Genomic DNA, 18,198 nt, shown 5'->3' with positions numbered 1-18,198 from the left:
CGTGATGTCTGAAAGCTAAGCCAAAAATGTGCCACTTAACAGAGCGGGGCATAAATGCTCTCCTACCACTCCTGACGCCCCCATTGCCACACACACTGCCCGAAACCGCATGCAAAAAATACGAAAATTGTGGAAATAAACTGTCGACTATGCAGATACTCACTAAAACGTAATTGAAAAGGGAGCAAAAAGGTGTTTAAAATTTAAAAATTAAAATTATAATATAAATATTTATATTAAAATTAAAAAATGTAAGTTTAAATTAAAAAAACCTGCAATACAGATGATTTAATTTAAAATTTCAAAAAAAAATTGTATTTGTATGCAATGCTGATTTTTCTCCATCTTTTTGGGCAAGCTCTTATAGTCTCTATGCTCTGAGGGCTCTTACGGAGCCAATTTTTGTTTGACAATATCGACCTCTTGAAGCTATCTTCTAGTTCAATATACCCTTTAGATTGCAAGTACCTGGCACAAAAAAAAGACCATGTAGGCAGCAGGCAGCAGACATCGTTGGCAATGCAACCGACATTATTTTATAATTTACAAACAAGTCGCACGCCGACGACGACGATGATGACGACGACGTCTGCAACACGGTTTACCTTTATCGAGAACAGACGCAGATGGAAATTCCTGACCACCCCTAAGCCCCCCTGGAATCAACATGAAGTTCCATTAGTTTTTGGATGTATTAAACAAATGCAGTTCATCGATAGAAATTGAAATTATTGACCTGTCGATAAAGTGGCCCTTTGGATGGATAATTTTATGGCATACGTATATTATTATTTATGGAGTGGAGTGGAGTTCTAATTTTGGAAACTCACATTAATGAAAAATCTTATCCCATTTCCCTGTTGGATTGTGTCAGCAATACTTTAAAATGGAATATTCTTTCTGAAGACTTTTTTACATGAATTAAAATTCATTTTGATATTTTGAATCGGCTTTTCAAGACAAAGTCTCACAAATTACAACGTCAAAAATAATTACGTGAAATGCAGACGTGGTTTAATATTTTTCCGATCCGTGTTCTGCCCACCGTAATCACCTGCCCAGTCAGTATTAGTATCAGAAACGATGAGGGGCAATCAAAATGCAAAATTACATGAGAACAAATTAATAAAATTAAGTTATTAAAGTATACATGAGAGCAAGTATTATTCCCTTAAGCGGTGGTTGTATTTGGTCTTTAGATAACTCCCATAACCCTTCTAAAAGTATGCCAAAGTGTATATTTTATCCCTCACCACAGATTGAGGCACATTCTCAATTAAGTTGGAAACTTTTCCAGCACTGTGCTTTCACTTTCAGGTCGGAACGTGCAATTAATAAGCAATCCACAGGACAGGACAGGGCAGGACATCCGACTTTCCGAGGGGTATAAAAAGTCAGTCGTCAGTCAGGGAGTCAGTAAAGGCAAAGACGTCTAGAATATGACTTATTTAAGTCCGGGAGCCGCGTGTTAATAACTTTTCCATGCAAACTTTTCCACCCATGTGAGTGGAGTGTCCTTCACATGATTTTCCTTTTGCGTTCCTTCAGCCGCTGCTGCTGCGTGCGGCAACCAGATTAAAGTGACAGACAGGGGAGGCACGGCTACGCAGGTGAAATAACAAAAGGTGCTTAAGTCCTTGTAAGTGTTTAAGTCGTCTAAGGACGAACGACGACCGACGACCGACGACCGACGGATGGGAAGGTGCGTGTTTATAGCGCTGTGAAATGAACATTTTGCAGGTGATTTAACAGTTATTAGATTTTTCCCAAATTAACCCAAATTTTTTAGCCTAGCGGGGGCTTACAGCTACAGCCTATCATCATTCCCTTTGGGAAATCTTCCTGCCTTTACTGAAAAGTTTCTTTTTATTTGATTGCGACAAACATTCGCATCTCATGCGACAACAGACAAAATGTCAAAAGACATTTTTGTGCAAAACAATTGCCAGGGCACGAAAAACTTTTGTGCACTCGCACAACTTTTCCTCAACTATGTGCCTGATTAAATAAAGATTTTTCCTAGCTTTTGGAAAAGTTGGTCAAGTGGGAGAAGCGTCCATGTATCCATGTTGCATAAGTAAATATGCAAAATTGCCATCAAAGTAGTGTTTATACCTTCTTTTGGCAATTGTTGTTGGATATCTTGCAACATCTCAAAAGGGACTCCACACCCAGAACAACTAAGGAGCTGCTTTGCTTGCGCACAAGTTCGGGATTTATTTTGTTAGGAAATATGAAGAACTTTTTTTAGCAACGATGGATTAAGAAGGAAAGCTTGAAAGGAGCTAACATTCTGATTGAATTTTATTTATATAAATGGAATTTAGGGTATCCCCTGAAGGATGTAGATATAATACATATGTTAAGTACTGTAAAACAAAAGAAAATGCTTAAGTGTGGCTAGTTCAACTAATGGTTCCTATAACCGATTTTATATTGATTGATTGATTGATTATATTGATATCTGTGACTTTGAACATGATCATGTTAAATTAACCCACCTCCACTCTCCCATGCGCACAGAAAGCTGCTCGGAAGTCGCTCTTAAATCTTTTCACTCAAAAGTTTGTCTCCATTTCTGAAGCAGACACGCAGAGGAGCAATATAGCAGCATGAAATGAGCTAAGAGAAGAGGAACAAGGTAGAGGCTATACACAAAGCCGCTCTTAAGTTGTTTCTCTCCCTTTTGAGTGAGCTTTTGCTCGCAGTAGAAGCAGAAGGCAAGAGCAACAATAGAGCAGCTCCGATTGAGCCTAAAGCAAAGAATCAATGGATCAGCATTGGAATGAGCGGGAGAAAGAGGAGACAAAATAAGCTTTCGCCCTTCTTTCCGAGTAAGCTGGCCAGTACTAACGGATCAGAGAGAGAGATAAGAGAACAGATTCGCGACTTGTTGGCGCAAGCGTTTGTTACCCATCCGGCTCCGCATTATTTATGTAATAAGAAGTGAATATAAATAAAGGTAACGATAATGCCAGAGAGCTCTTGTATTTGTTACGTTCGGTTTCGCGATATCGCGGCTGCGAGTGAGGAAAAACGTGAACGAAGCTGCTCTCAAACTATGAGTTATATTAAGAGAGAGTACCTACAGTTTGAGGAGAGAAAAAGAGATTTTTCGATGTAGAAAAACGATTAAAACACACACACGATTCCTATGCCAAAGGGTAAGCTCCAAGGTAGCCCCCTTAAGCCTTTGCCTAATTATGCAAGTCATAACTGTTCAAATTGAATAAGAAACAAAACTCCCTGCTCATAAATATGCATTTTATTTGACGGCTTTAAATAAATTTAGCAAATACCCGGAGAGGGACGCAGAGGGAAAGACCGCTAAGAGAGTATGCCACCCTAAGAGACCGAGCAACTTTGGCACAATTCTTAATTAGCTTTATGAGTTTTCCAGTTTTCCGGTTTTCCACTGCGTCCGTCGGCCACCTGTCTCAATTCCCATGCGTGCGGTCAGCCAGGTGTCCTAGGACCCGGGCCTAGGCCAAAAACTGACTGAACTTTTTTTTGTTTCCAACTGAGAAAATATTATGCGAAAAATTATATTAAAACTTTGTCGAGTGAGTGGAGGCCTTTGTTCAACTTTTCACTGTGGCAGGCAGCATGTGGGAATCGGAGTCCGCGCCAAGGAAGTGAGTGGAAGTTCAGGAAGGAGTCCGAGGAAAGACCTATCAATAGCAATGGCAACAATGGCCAATTTGTAGCAAGGTTCTTGAGGCGCATAAATTAAGCCTTCGCCCTCTAATTGGACCAGTCCCTCCAGTCCTCCTGTCGCTCCTTCCTTTTGCATAGAAATGACGAGGACGACGACGATGGCGACACTTGAAATCAAAATTCATGACCAAAGGAGCGGGGAGAAAGTCCAGGGCGGGGGTTTTGCACGTGGGACTTTGTACCGGTGGTGTTTTAATCTTGGAATATATTTCTAAAGACTTTTGGGTCTGTAAAGTGCCTGGCCAACGGTTTTTTCCCCTCAAGAAGCGCCGCTGGAAAACGCATCGTGTAACAGCAGAAGAATACTAGCACGAGTGCGAGTGTATGGGAGGGAAAATTGTAGGGAAATGTCCGCAGCTTGTTTGCATTGGGCGTAGAGCGAAAAGGCAGCAAGGCGTAACATGCGATAAAATTGAGTTGGAAACGTGTTTCAAATCTAAAATTAACAAACTGTCGGAGAGAGTCAGTCGCCGGAGAGTCCGTCCCGTTCCCGACTAAATGTCCTGCGACGCAGAGCCTAGTCCTGCATGTAAATGACTTTTTAATGATGCCCTACAGTCCGTCTCGGCTACATTGAAATCCTCTTCCTGGCAGTACTCCATCTCCATCTGCACCCCATCCCCATTGTCCCCTCCATGTACGTCTCTTTCGAGTGTCATACCCTGTAGGTTGGCCCCTGCCTAATTGCTGACATAATTTCCCCCTGTTTTTCATTTTTTTCCTGGTTTTTTCCCTTCAGCACTATACTAGTTTTCTTTTTTCGCGACATGTTTCCCCGGGTATTGGTTTCATGTAAATGTGGAGCGCCTGATTAGCGCTAGTCATGAATTTCAATTTGCCTCTTAATTAATTGTTGTTTGAAAATTCTTTCGCGTGCTAATGGCTGTCCCTGTCCAGGACGAGTATATCTGCTTAAAATTGTTCCATAATTGACTTGGCAATTGTTCAAGAGCGAAGGATAATTGCAGTCACTGGGATTCCCTGGTAATTATTACAAGCACCATTGTAATGTGAAGAGAAAGTTCAATTTGGAATTAATTGGAGCAATACAAGGGATGAGGGAAGTTATTTTTCAAAAGTATTTCAAGCATTTGAAGGAAGTACGAATTTTTTAGAGCAAGGAAATGTGCAGTGAACGTATCACTACAATCCAATCAACAAACACTGATATATAAACACTGGTTATCCTGTTACAATTTCCACTTTGTCTATGAAACATATTCGCTGCAACATTATCATCAACCATTTGAAAAGTCAATTTATACAATTGTACCAACAAATAGGGTTTAACCAATTTTGTAAACCAATACGGTACAAAAAAGATGGGTGGGTGGCTGGCAAATAACAATTTGCTGAGGAAAAAAACACCAGAGTGGAGGAGCTCCGAAGCTCGGACCACTGCAGAGGACAGGAAAACTCAATAAGATTTCAATTGTTGTTCCGGTGGATGATGGCATCATCGGATGGGAGGAGGAGCAAAAGAGTGCTCTGCCCATTTTCATTAGACTTTCAACACTGGCACTGGCACTGGCACTTGTGTGCGTGTGTGGGTGGGACGGTGTGTGTTGTAAAGTCACAAAATTATATTGTTCAAAATAAAATAAAGCATGTTTTCGGTAGAGCTTCAAGTGGGAGAAGAGAAGTCTAGAGATTTGGGGAGTGCAAAACCCGAAATGCAAACAAACAAAGCCAAAGGCCTAAAGTTCATTTGCACAATTTCCCAGCTCTTGGCCGTAGTTCGTAGTAGCTGTAGTATAGTACTGCCCCTGAAATACACTCCATGCCGCCCCCGCCTTTGGCCAAAGTCAAAGGCCGTGTGCGCACAGGCCTTGGCAAACAAAAAGACCAAAAAGACGTTGGCAATCCTTTTGATGAGGTCAACGTTGGTTTGGTTTCCTGTCCACACATACACGCACACAGTCGTACACACACCTCTCATATGTGAGTGGACAGTGGCACGAGATGTTCCATAAGTGCGGCAGATCTATTTCTCTATGTCCCCTGCTTTCTAGGGACTCTTGAAAGCAGGATATAGCAAGTAAATCTAAAGACTAAGGGCGCTGCTCTACGGCGCGTGGCACCCAAAATTTAATCAGAAGCTACGTCTCTGTAGTTCTGTCTAGATCCCAACACACTGTGCCATTTGACCAGGCCGAATGCTTACCTTCTATGTGTTTGTGTGTGCTACAGATAGAGAGATGAGAATGATGATGATGGCGATGGCGATGGCGAGGAGAGAGGCAGTCTGTCGATGGATGATGTCTGGGCAATAGAGGCAAGCGGTGTATTGAGGCCGAAGCATTGGCAGGATTAAATTTGGAAGGTATTGAAGCATGTTATTCGTCATCAATGTAGTTTGTACTAACTAGTTTGTGTTGCTGCTGCTGGTGCTGCTGCCTTCTACTGTTGCTGTAGCCGAGCAGAGCTGTTTGTTTTCATCTTCTTAATGCTGTTGTTGCTTTTGCAAGGCATGTTATTGTTGTCAGAGAGAGAGAGAGAGAGAGAGAGAGAGAGGGGGAGAGAGAGTCGATAGTGGGAGACCAGAGAGTGGGTGTCTCAGAGTCTCCGTCGTCGTTTCCTTGTTGTTTGCATTGTTTACGCACTTTCGCCTTGATATTATTGTAGTGTGCATTTCGACTTGATAGTCACATGACCAGGAACAAGGAGTAATGGCCAGATTGAACAGCCACCACCACACCAGCGTCGCACCCGCACCCAACCCCCGATTCTACTCAATTGACTGGGAGTAAAGCTGAATGCATGATTGGACTTCGTGGTGTGGCAATATCCGAGGATATCTGGTCATGTCCAGAAATAAAGATAGATGTTTGGATAAATAGATGGATAGATAGGTAGATAGATAGATAGATAGATAGATAGATAGATAGATAGATAGATATATATATATATATATAGATATATAGATAGATAGATGGATAGATAGATAGATGGATAGATGGATAGATGGATAGATAGATAGATGGATAGATAGATAGATAGATAGATAGATAGATAGATAGTTAAATAGGGGCTCTATCATCTGTGTACTGAATGATTTTTGTAGATGTATCTTTTCGTTTCGGAATAAATGCTATTTCTATATATAAGAAGCGCCAACCCCCGGCTTACACGCTGCGCTTGCTCGCACCGATATGAGCAAAATATCGGAACGACAAGGCTCTACCTCTAGATTTTTGAAGAATATCTGAATGCCATCAAAATAATCTTTGTATCTTCAAGTGTGCCTTCCATCTTTATTGTTCCTTTCTTTTGGTTTTTTCCGTGCTCTAATCCACTTTATTCTCTCCTTTTCTTTGGAAATTGTTCAATGCCTCGCACATCACTCATCATCATCGCGCATGGGGAGTCTGCTGCCCCTCTCCCTGCCCCCTACCATTCCCACCTCCTGGTTATTGATCACTCGACATCAGTGTGATAAATATCTGGTCGGTTCATTGTCTGAGCATAAACCCCCGTACACACCGATTGCTCCAATGACCCCAAGCGACACCCCCAATCCTTTGCACCTGTCTTTGTCTTATGCTGAATGGTCGTCGGGTTCCCGTGCCCTGGTTTTCTCCATTGCATTATTTATGGGCACAGCAAGCGGCCCTCTCGAGGGATTGGAGGGCTTTCATTGTTTTAACCACTAAACACGAGGCGATTTATCTTTCGACTGGCACCTTTTTTTCACCTTTTATCTCAGGGTGAAAGATAGTGAAAGATGATTCTTTTCTTATGCAAAAAAGGGGGTCCTGGAGGAGCGGGTTCTTCCAGGATTCTGTGAAGTCTAATAATGGAGTTTTTTTTGTTATCGTATGATTAAGATAATGCCTCTAGAATTGTTTTATGATCAGTAGATGAATGCCTACGCTCCATTTTGAATTTTTTTATTTTTTTTTAAGATCTAAAGAAACAAGGGATTTTTTTTCAATTTTTAAGATTTTTTTTTTACTGCACCCATGGTTGAGGATTCACATACAGCTTTGAGATAGTGCCACGCAACGAGTCGAAGCCCTGGTTCATTGGCACCGGCTTGGGCTTCGTGTGGACGGTGCTGAACCACTTCTTAATCGCCATTTCGGACTGTCTCTGGCGATGGAATTGATCCTCTTCGTGCTTAATCTTCGCCAGTTGTTCCTCCTGGCGCTTGGACCTCTGCATCTGGATCTTCTTCAGACGCCAGCTTTCAAGCTCCTGATTGATCTCCTCCTTGGATATATTGCGAACGGGCTTGGCAGCGGCGACCACTGTTATGGGATTACTCTTCAGCGAAAAGCTGGCATTGAGAGCCGCTAGCTGTATGTGATTCTGAACGCGTTGTGCCTCCTCCTCACGTTGTTTGTTCTTCAGCCAGATCTGATAGACCATCTGTGCTATTTCCTTTCGCTGAGCCGCGTAAAAATCCCTGGCGGCTCGTTCTTCCATCTGTCGCTGCTGCTGCTCCTTGCGCTGCCTTCGCTTGTATGCCAGCCAGTCGTCGTAGGTCCAGGCCCAGGCCTTCACATTTTCCTGCGGGAACCATTAGGATTAGAATGGGAAATTCGTTGGGGAGTGGATCGTACCTTAAGATGATTTTCTTTCTGAGACTTTGAGGAGTTTGGTGTTCCCTTCTGGGATATGGGACTCCTTTTGTTTGTGGGAGTATCGCCATCCTCATTCTCAGGCAATGATGTGACCGATGTTGAAGTGCGCAGATACGATTTATGCATCAAATTCAAAAGTTTTTTCCTGGTGCGGAGCTCATCAGATGTCGAATCGAGAAGGGACGGCTTCTTTTTGGATATACATGAATCCGGGGACGATTCAAATATTGATATATGGAAATCTGACGACCGTTGCCTCGTCATGCGATATCCCCCAGGAGATGCGTCATCAGAGGAAGCGCATTCAGATATTGGTGAAAGGGAAATCATGAGATCGTTCTTCAAGTCCTCATCATACGATGACAGTGGAGAAACATTGAAGTACGGTGATTCCTTAGTTTTCATGAGATTCGATCCATGAAACCCTTTATCCGTCGATGTCGACTTGCGGCTCTCTGACGATCGTTTCTTCCTATTCATGCTATGATCTTTGTTTAAAGTACCATCTGACGATGATGAAGATTGAGGATTCCGGGTCTGCAAGGATCGCTTGGCCTTTATGCCACTAATTCCACGAAAGACCGCCTTAGAATATGGAGAGGACATCGGCTTCTGCATCTCTGGTGATCTCCTCATGTTCAAGCGAGGATCTTTACTAAGTTTTCCATCTGGGGATGATGGATTCCGGGTCTGCATGCGAGAGTCCTTATTAAATGTCCACCCTGGCGATGAAGAAGACGAAGATTTGCGGGTTTTCTTCTTGCGGGTTTTACCAGACGATGATGAGGCTGGAGATTTAAGGGTCTTCCCCGATCGCTTAATCTTCTTTGGAAGATTCCCATACGGAGATGGTTGGGATTTGTGGATCTCTGACCGCTTAATTATTCGAAAGGTTTTTCCAGGCGTTGATGAGGCTGAAGAAGATTTGGTATCCAACGATCGCTTAACGCTTTTACGAGGATTCCCACACGATGGTGAGGACCCTGGGGAACCCGTTTTTATCTTCTTTATGCGCTTCTTCTTCACCTCTTTACTCGATGATGATGATGGAGACGATTTTTGGATCTTAGTGCTCAAGGGATGATCCTTGTGACAGTCCTCCTTAGGCCGCCTTTTCTTCCTACCAATGCGATTAGATTTAGGGGTCAATTGGAATGTACATCCGGATATGGTCGGTGATCTTGGGGAAGTTCCCCCCTTGAATCGATCAGATAGTCTGTCAGAATGGCACTTTCCCTTTGCTGTCTTCAATTGAGTCGTTTTTACCCCCTTGGTGAGTTCTTTGAAGGGAACAAAGTATCCCTTGGCACTGACTCGGCCATAGAATTCCATTTCCCGAGTATTTCAATTCCTGTAGGGTAGGGGAAATTAATTTCTGTGTCTGTTTTTGGGGTTTCCTTGATTGATGAATGATATGCTACTTGGTAACAGATTTCCAAATTACATCGAGGCGGGGGTTCAGATGGGGGATATAGGACTCGTTGTTTTCAAAAAAATTCAATAGAAAATCTCTGCGGCTCATTACTTGTTTCTCTCATTGTGAAAGTTTTCATACGCGGTACTCAAAGAGTTAAGGGATATATTGGGTTCATGGTGGATGTGTGCAGCACTCAGAAGGAAGCGTTTCCAAAGCCGAGTCCCTATAGCCAGATAGTCTGTCCGTTCTTCTGTCTGCATGGTAGAGCCAGAGCAGAATGTAAATGTAGATTGGCAGCCATGCATTAAGAAATATTCGAGCTATTCCATAACCAATAAGCACGTTACCTATGTACCTATTCTTTTGACCAGTAGTGTATTTGTGCACTCACAGAGTACCGGGTGTAAGAGTACAACTGCAGCCCTTGCCGCGGCTCCGCTAGTTTTGTGGTGGATTTTCAAAAGTTTAATGGGTCTCCTATAGTCGGTACTTTACAACTTTAGCCACTCTGCTGTTTGTGCTTGTTGTTTTCTTTTCGTCTGAATTGCAGTTGTGACCTGTCGCTGCTTCCGATTCTCATATAAGCCGCCTATCAATGCGGCTCCATAAAATATTTGCCATGGCACTCAGTGAGGGGGAGAGACGCTGAGCGACCGACAGGTATTCACACAATTAAACCGGCAGCCATGCCAATCGCCAATCGCCCTTTTGCATATGCAACGAGCAAATTTTAATTACAATAGCCAAAAGCAGAGCAGAGCAGAGCAGAGGCAGGTGAGGAGCCAGAGCCGATCCTATCCGTGTGCTCGGAAAAACAACAACAGAATCGGGGACAGGACAATATATAAAGAATACCTTGACGATGGCGATGGCGGCTGCGGACGGTGTAAACCTCAGTTGCCGACACATCAGTAAATGGCGGCGGCCCATTGACATTTCCGCTGATTACTTTATGGCCAAACACATGTACAGACCCACACACACACACACACACACACACACACACACACACACACACACACACACACACACACACACACACACACACACACACACACACACACACACACACACACAGCTGCGACACACATTCATACGACAGGGAGGCCAATGCATAACGCTCCGACGCCTGTCCCAACATGACATGACATTTCAACGCCCCACCCGCAGAGCCACTGCCCCAGCACCCATCCTTCCATCAGATCTGCCCCCCCCCCCCCCCCTCCTCCTGCAGACGAGTCTATGTCTGCATCTCTCGAATGGGGATCTCTTGGTTATGGGTCCCTCCTGCAACCTTGACGGGAGGGTATAATTACTTTGTAATGATGCTAGTACTTGCACTACTGTGAGCCATGGCTGTGGAGTGCGGGTATAAGTTCTTTATGTTTCAAGGATATTTGGATATTTGGAGAAAACATATATATATAATTTATGATCAAAGAGAGTTTATAGTTTATTTATTCAAAGGATCTATTTCAGATAAAAAAGATATATATTAATTTGTCGAGTTATCTTTTAAAAAACTGTTAGGAACGTATTAGCGATTACAATTTGTGTTTAATCATCATAAAAATACATTTTAGTTGTAGTTTTCAGACAACAAAATTATAAAGGAATATTTTCCCTTTTAAAACACAAAAATAGTTCACACATAAAAACTCCCTTCTCAATGATAGGCACGTTGCCGTCTGCTAAAGTAATCTCCTTAGGGTATCAAGCTCTCTAATTAGGGTATCACCTGATCCTGTTCATGAATCCTGTGGCTGAGTGGCTGGGGCTGTGGCTGGGGCTGTGGCTGGGGCACACAAACACAGAGATGCACCCGTGGACACGAATGCCGAAAATCTCCCAAATTTAATGACAGACTAATTATGCGTGCAAATGGTTTATAAATATTTTATAATGTCCGTGTGACCCTGACTTCAAGGCAGCAGAATACCTGCTGGTCCCCCCGCTCCCACCACACTAGTCCGTTCATTGTATGCCATTTGGCTTTTCCATTGTGCGTGAGTGGGGGGGGTGTGTGTGTGTATCTGTGCTTTGCGCATCGCTGATTGCATTGCGGTTTTACGACTTCATTATTGTTAATTATACGCCACGTTACCAGCCTCCTGCCCCTACTCCTTCTCCTCCTTCATGGTCCTGGTCCTAACCGAAACGAACCGAACCACAGTGGAAATTCCTATATGCACTTGCCACACTACCCACAATGCCCAACTGTCAAATATTTCATTGTGTATATATCCACAAAAATATGACATTGCGGGCACCGACCACCACGAAACCTAATTGGAAAGTGGAGGGGAAAGTCCTGGACATACATGTATTGCGACTGCGATTACTAATTTTCCCCCACTCCATGGGAGTGCAGTCTATGAATTATGGCTTGGAAAATGAAGTTAATGAGGAAATCTTATTAGTTTTTTTAGTTTATGTTTTGTTTTTGTGATCAGTAAAGAGGGGATAAATATCACGATCACAATTTGGGGACTGCAGAGGCTTCGAAACAGAACTTCAACTTGAAAATAAGTTACCCATGAAACTATCTACAAACTGTACTTTTTATACTCACCTGATAATTTATGTAATTTTATTTCATACAAATATATTTTTCAGCTGCGACGTGTCAAAAACGGGTATTGAGCTTGTATCAAAATGTGTTCCACTATATATTTTTATTTTTTAAATAATGTTTTCTGAATCACTTCTAGGTTAAGCAAGGCCTACTGCCTCGACTGTTTTAGATTTATCTTAAAATTAGATAAATTAGAGATCGAATCATTACATCGAATCGCTGGCCCAAACCGAACTGAACGAAGCAGGTCAATCCGAAAATTTCGGATTCTTACTCGCTCACTTTGTATTGGATTTTCTGGTAGAGAGAAAGAGAAAGAAACAAGGAAATTTGGTTTTTGAGGATCCGAATCGGATTGAAAGAGGATAAAGGAGCATAAAGCATAAGGAGGCTTGAGTATAGCTATGATTTAATGAATACTGTGGATTCATGCAGGGCTTTACTTCGCCTACTATTTTAAATTTGTTTGAACATCGCCGTGTACTATATTTGAGTAAAATTTTCAGTCTAATTGAGCTTTAATTAATTAGTTAACTAAAAAAGTGCAAATATTTGTAATATACAAAGCGGAATTCCATTTATTTAATTGGAAAAAAAAACATTAAAATAAATTAGTTTAATGAAAACCTGTTGATGGAGGAGCCAAGGAGCCGCAGGATATTTACCAGAAAATCAGCAACAGAATTCAGATGCTCAAGGACGATACTAATTAAGTGCCTTTGCAAAACATGAAACGGCATCACGATAATGTCATGGCTCTCACACACACACACACACACACACTCGTTCCATATCGTAAGGCTGGCATTAAATGTCATAAGCCCTGAAAATGATAATGCATAAATGTTAACAAATTTCACAGCCATGCCAGGCCTTCAACCTCTTCAGATTTGAGCATTAAATTCATTTCACATGCACGACAATAGACAGACGACAATGGATGCCACTTCTAGTAGGCCTGGTCCTGGTCCTGCCACTGGTCCTGCTACTGGCTCCTCCTCCTTCTCGTTTCGTGCTGCTGCTGATGCCAAGATTTTGATTTGAAAATTGTAAATGCGGTCACGTATGTTATTATATCAAATATCTTTCATGGTTATGTTTATACGCTTACATTTGTTGCAGCCAAATGTATCGTGCCGTCCCGTTCCTCCCGTTCTCCTCCCATTTTGCCACTCAACAAATTGACTTTTGAAACTGTCGCACATGGAATACATCCATACATACATATAAATACATATTACGTCTACGTATATGAAACGATATATTCTCTAGCATCATCATGTGTAAAATTTGAATTTATATTGAATTTTTCGTCCTTGTCGTTCTACACTCTGCTCTGGGATTATAATTAAATCATTTTACGGCATTTGATTTCCTTAAAGGCTAATCATAAGGAGAAAGCCTATTTGTGGGGCTCTTTTGCGTTGAATGAGGAATAAAGTCGGCTAGCCTGTTGGCCTGGCAGCATTGGAATTGATTGCTAAAGAGCTGACGAAAGGTTAAATGGAGTTATTTGATTGGGGGAAACCAAAGATGATTGGTGAGATGTTGGGCAAAAGGAGAAAGTGGATCTGTTGGCCCTTTGGCTATTCTGATTCAGAATATAATGAAACTAAGCTGCAGTTTTTGCTCATTTTAATGTGTTTCTTAATTTTTTTGCACTCATTTATCTGTACAAATTTTTTGTGCAATATAATTCCCAAATAAACGGCTAGTTTCTTCCTTTTTTCTCACAAATAAATTTCCTTTTATTTTAGTGCCTCTCCATCTGCAACTACTTGATGCCCCAACTGTGTGCCACAAGTGAGTGCTGAAACTGCTCCAACTGTGTGCCACAAGGCAATGCTAAAACCGCTCGAAACTTGCCGCAAGTCAACGCTAAAACTGCTCTCCAAATTGTGCCACAAGCCAGAGCTAAAATTTTAAAGTCAGATAAGCCCCAACAAGCAGCAACCAGCAACCAGCAACTCACTTACTTAACCTTTCGAAGGAACAGGAGCCCGGAGCCAGGAGCAATCCCATGTCAATCCCTCGAGAAACCTGTGGAGAAATGTGCCTATCATTGCTGCATGTCAATGTATCTGGCGAAATGTATCTTTCACGCTCAATTTATTTGTAATGGTGTCGAAAGCAGCCGCAGCAGCAGCAGTCGTAGTCGTAGCCTGGAGCTTCCTCTGTGGGGAAAAGCCAGAACATGGCTAGGACCGAAAGCCATTTGGTGGAGGAGATGAGGGAAAAAATGCGTGGTGGCTATGGCACATTAGTGGCACCACCGAACAAAAATCCCCAAATCATAAACCGACGGACGACGGGGCAACTTTTCGCGAACGCATTTTTCATGTCGGAATCATGTTGGGGTCTATGGGAAAATTGTTGTCCCCCGAGAGGGCAGGGACTTACAAATGAAATAGCCGCATGTGTATCCTCCTAATGAAATGAACATGTTTATTAGATACAAATGCGTATCAGCAAGGGGGCTCTGCTTTCTGCTTTTTTAAGGGGTTTTTCTAACTTTTTTTTCTGCAGGTCCGCAGTGCGTATGATTAATATTAAGTGTAGCTGCCGGTACACACCTGTCCGCTTTGTAATTAATTGAATTATTTTTCTCAGGACGTGCCAAAAGGCATTACGCAGAAGGCAAAAAGGATCATGATGATGGGAAAGTGCTCAAAAGGAAAGGCCATAACGAAAGGCATTATAAATTCAAAGGGCATCAAAAATAGCGGAAATGCAATTAAAATTGTGCAAGTTTTCCGACCACCCACACAGCACAGTACAGCACAGCTATCACGTGGACCTGCTTCTGGGGTGGCGGGTAGGCGTTGGTCTGTGAGTGTGGCTAAGCACAAATTACCAACAGCTACTTGGGCGGCAGTGAAAAAAAGAGCGAGCTCCAGAGCCAGAGCCAGAGCCAGGACTTGCAACAGAATGCTGCAAGCGAAATGAGAGCTCTGTAATGCTTAATTAAGCTTCTTTCTCGTTCTTGGAGGGCACTAAAGTTCGCTAGAGCAAGGGACACAGGCACAGGACACAGGACACAGGCAGGTTAAGCGAGGAGGCGTCAAGTGCCATTGGCTAAATTGTAGGAAAGAAATGACTGATGGAGAGAGGGCTACCACTGCTACTACTACTGCCTACAAGAGCTACTCGTTAGTTAGATATTGTTCCTTTCTTCATTTGGAAAGAGGCTGAAAAGTGGCTTAAAATTAATTGGAAACTATAGAAAGAATGAGGCAAGGAGAACTCCAAAGGGGCTCATAGCTATTTCTAGCTCTAATTTTGTAGTTCCAATATCTGTAATGTTTTCTTGGGATTTATCTTTTTATGCTTCCTCCTAAGCATAGTGATTGCTCTAGTATTGTTTACTCATCCACCGGTTGAAAGGCGAGCACCTTCCGCCTAGCGACTTCATTTAATTAGCCTCAAAACATACTCTGGAAAACTTTTGCAACGCTTAAAACTGTTTACAACCCAATTGAAAACATGCAAATCGCCTTAAACTATTAAAATTAATCCATTAAAAAATAAGCAAAAAATACAGCTGCAGTGGCGAGAGAGAGGCGGGAGAAGGCACAGGTAAACGTGTATCCATTCAGTATTCAGTGCGGGGAATGCTAATGAGGTTAATGTTTGCATTGAACCCAAAAAATGGCAGAAGCCAGAAGAGGGACCCCTGGTCCTAACTACATCATCATCGTCCTCTGCTCCTCTCTTTTCTGGCTGCCATCATAAGCGCATCGCATCCGTGGGATTTCAGAAATGTGTGTGTGGTTGTATTCCTGGAAAAAGTTCAGACTGCGAGTCCAACAACTGGGGGTTGGTAGGACTTGAAGAGACCAACTAATCAAGGTAATGAAATCAGTTTTATTTTCGCTTATTTTTCCCTTTTTTCAATGCAAATAAAAAAACATAAGGGAAAGCGGAGGAGTGTTTGCCCCGGAACCCTCTCCGTTGTTGTCTGGCCGAAGGTCTCCCTTCGGAATCTCGTTCTGTTTGTCTGTCTGCCTGTTTGTGAGGCTGTTTATATTAGAAATTAAAAGTATTAAAAATGCCAAAGGTATGCAAATTATTGGAGAACAAGGGGATGTAGCAGTTAGAAGATTAAAAGACTAGGCATATTAAAGGCTTAGGGATTGCGCCCTCCACGGGATAACCTTTGAAGTAGAAACCTACTATAATAATTTGCCAATCATTAAAGACTGCAATCTGTAAACTAAAATGTAGAGCAGACTTTATTTTCATCTAGATTAGTTGCCACTACACAGCCATCAATCCCCACTTGTCACTTGCTTGCCTTGCCCCTTGTGTCCTGTCCATTCATGAGGCTGAAACTTTCGAAACCACTAAAAAGTTGCAACAAAGTCCGCAAGTTGTTGCAACAATCTGATGAAGCTACGATACGAGTTGGCTAAACTTGCTGTTGCTGCTTGCTGATCTACTCTTCAGGCATTTCCGCTCTTGTGAAAATATTAATTACCAAAATTTCCACACACACACAGAGAGAGAGAGGGAGAGGGAGAGATAGAAATTTCCATAGGTTTCTGGTCTATGCCTTTTAGGGGGAAAATCTTGTCAGCAATTCAATTAGTGGCCGCTTGCATTTATCTTATTTAAATGCAGAACGAGAGACAGAGAGAGAGAAAGAGCGAAGAGTGTATGGGTATCCACATGTATGTGTATGTGTGAGAGTGTCGTTATGGCAACGACAACGACTACGACAAGGAGTCGAAGGACTCCTCGCTACGAACACTCGTGACTTATGCACTGACGCAACCAATTATGGCTTAGGGGCAAAACTGTAACTGCAACCGTCTCGCCACCTTCTATCCTTCGACATTTCCTCCCATTCCGCCCAGCCCAGCCCACACACACACGCACACATGTGCATACTTTTGTGGCTGGCTGTGTCTGCTGTGTGTCTGCGCACTTATACTCTCGTAAGGGCTTTGCCATTGCCGCCTCCGAAACTATGTCAAATGAAATTTCATGCTCTGCGACACTGAAATTTTGATTGTTTTCGAGTGTGGGATCCCGGCATCACCATCTTCGGCAGCGTACTTTACTTTTTTTTGTGATAGGAGGTTGGCAGGATCCCCTGGCTTCAGCAGCAATATTTCACCAGCAATTGTTGAAAAGTTTCTTAATTAAATATGACACGGCACCTGGGTGGCGGAGATGCCTGTGCCTGTGTCGGTGTGTGTGCCCCTGGCCAGTGCTAATTGATGTTGAGAGACGCTTGCAAGTCTGTTGTTGACATCGAGAGCGCGAAATGCTGCGATAAAGATTTAGGACAAAGTCGGGGAAAAGATTTAGGAAAGTCACTGAATGTTGGTGCGTTGTGAAGAAGGGCTTAAAAATCCAGGCTTTATATCTATGAAAAATTTAATAAAATGTAAAGCTTTTAGGAAGGAAATAGGAATGAATAGAAGGAAAACACCAAAAATCGATTGTATTTAAGTGTCGAAAGCCACAAGATACCCCCACTAAAATAGCATTATTAGAAAATGAAGAAATACCTATATCTTAGGACCTCCTATGATCAATGGATATAATTTTAAAGTTTCCTCTGAACAACTTTCCTTCTCTATTCTCCATTGAGGAACCTTTCTCTATGATACTCCGAACTCTTCTCCATGGCAGGACTTCTCTCAAGCGACGTTCATTTGCAAATATTTTCCGCTTCATTTGGGACCTGGTTTTTGTGGTTAAATTAAAGTCAGCCACTTGTAAGAGAAGCACCAAACATTCAACTGTCGAAACTTTCTCGTGCTCGTTCTCGTTCTCGGCCATAAGTCAATTAAGTAAATTGGCTTACTTAGAGGTTGACTCTTGACTCTTGCTAAAGGTTGTCGCTGTCCCCAACTCCACCTCCGCCTTTGTCTGGGTCTGCTTTTCTCCGAGGG

At 42.5% G+C, this 18,198-nt stretch overlaps 1 protein-coding gene across 1 annotated transcript; it reads right to left on the bottom strand.

The window, feature by feature from the left end:
* Positions 1–7,592: 7,592 nt before the first annotated feature.
* Positions 7,593–12,401, bottom strand: LOC108164238 (uncharacterized serine-rich protein C215.13-like). The gene is made up of 3 exons (XM_017299872.2): positions 12,293–12,401; positions 8,283–9,654; positions 7,593–8,229 (listed from the first exon to the last, which is right to left on the bottom strand). Exons 2-3 carry the CDS (start codon positions 9,633–9,635, stop codon positions 7,669–7,671), a joined length of 1,914 nt encoding a protein of 637 aa, XP_017155361.1. The 5' UTR covers positions 9,636–9,654; positions 12,293–12,401; the 3' UTR covers positions 7,593–7,668.
* Between the last annotated feature and the right edge of the window lie 5,797 nt (positions 12,402–18,198).

This window comes from Drosophila miranda, chromosome 4, assembly GCF_003369915.1.
Source record: "Drosophila miranda strain MSH22 chromosome 4, D.miranda_PacBio2.1, whole genome shotgun sequence".
Taxonomy (NCBI): domain Eukaryota; kingdom Metazoa; phylum Arthropoda; class Insecta; order Diptera; family Drosophilidae; genus Drosophila; species Drosophila miranda.
Note: the sequence above shows the minus strand (reverse complement) of the source record. Positions and strands in the feature narration are given on the sequence as shown.

Coding starts and splice junctions, on each gene's coding strand:
- LOC108164238 (XM_017299872.2), bottom strand. CDS start 9,635: ATGGAATTCTATGGCCGAGTCAGTGCCAAGGGATACTTTGTTCCCTTC. Junction 8,230..8,282: donor AGAAAGAAAATCATCTTAAG/GTACGATCCACT, acceptor TGGTTCCCGCAG/GAAAATGTGAAGGCCTGGGC.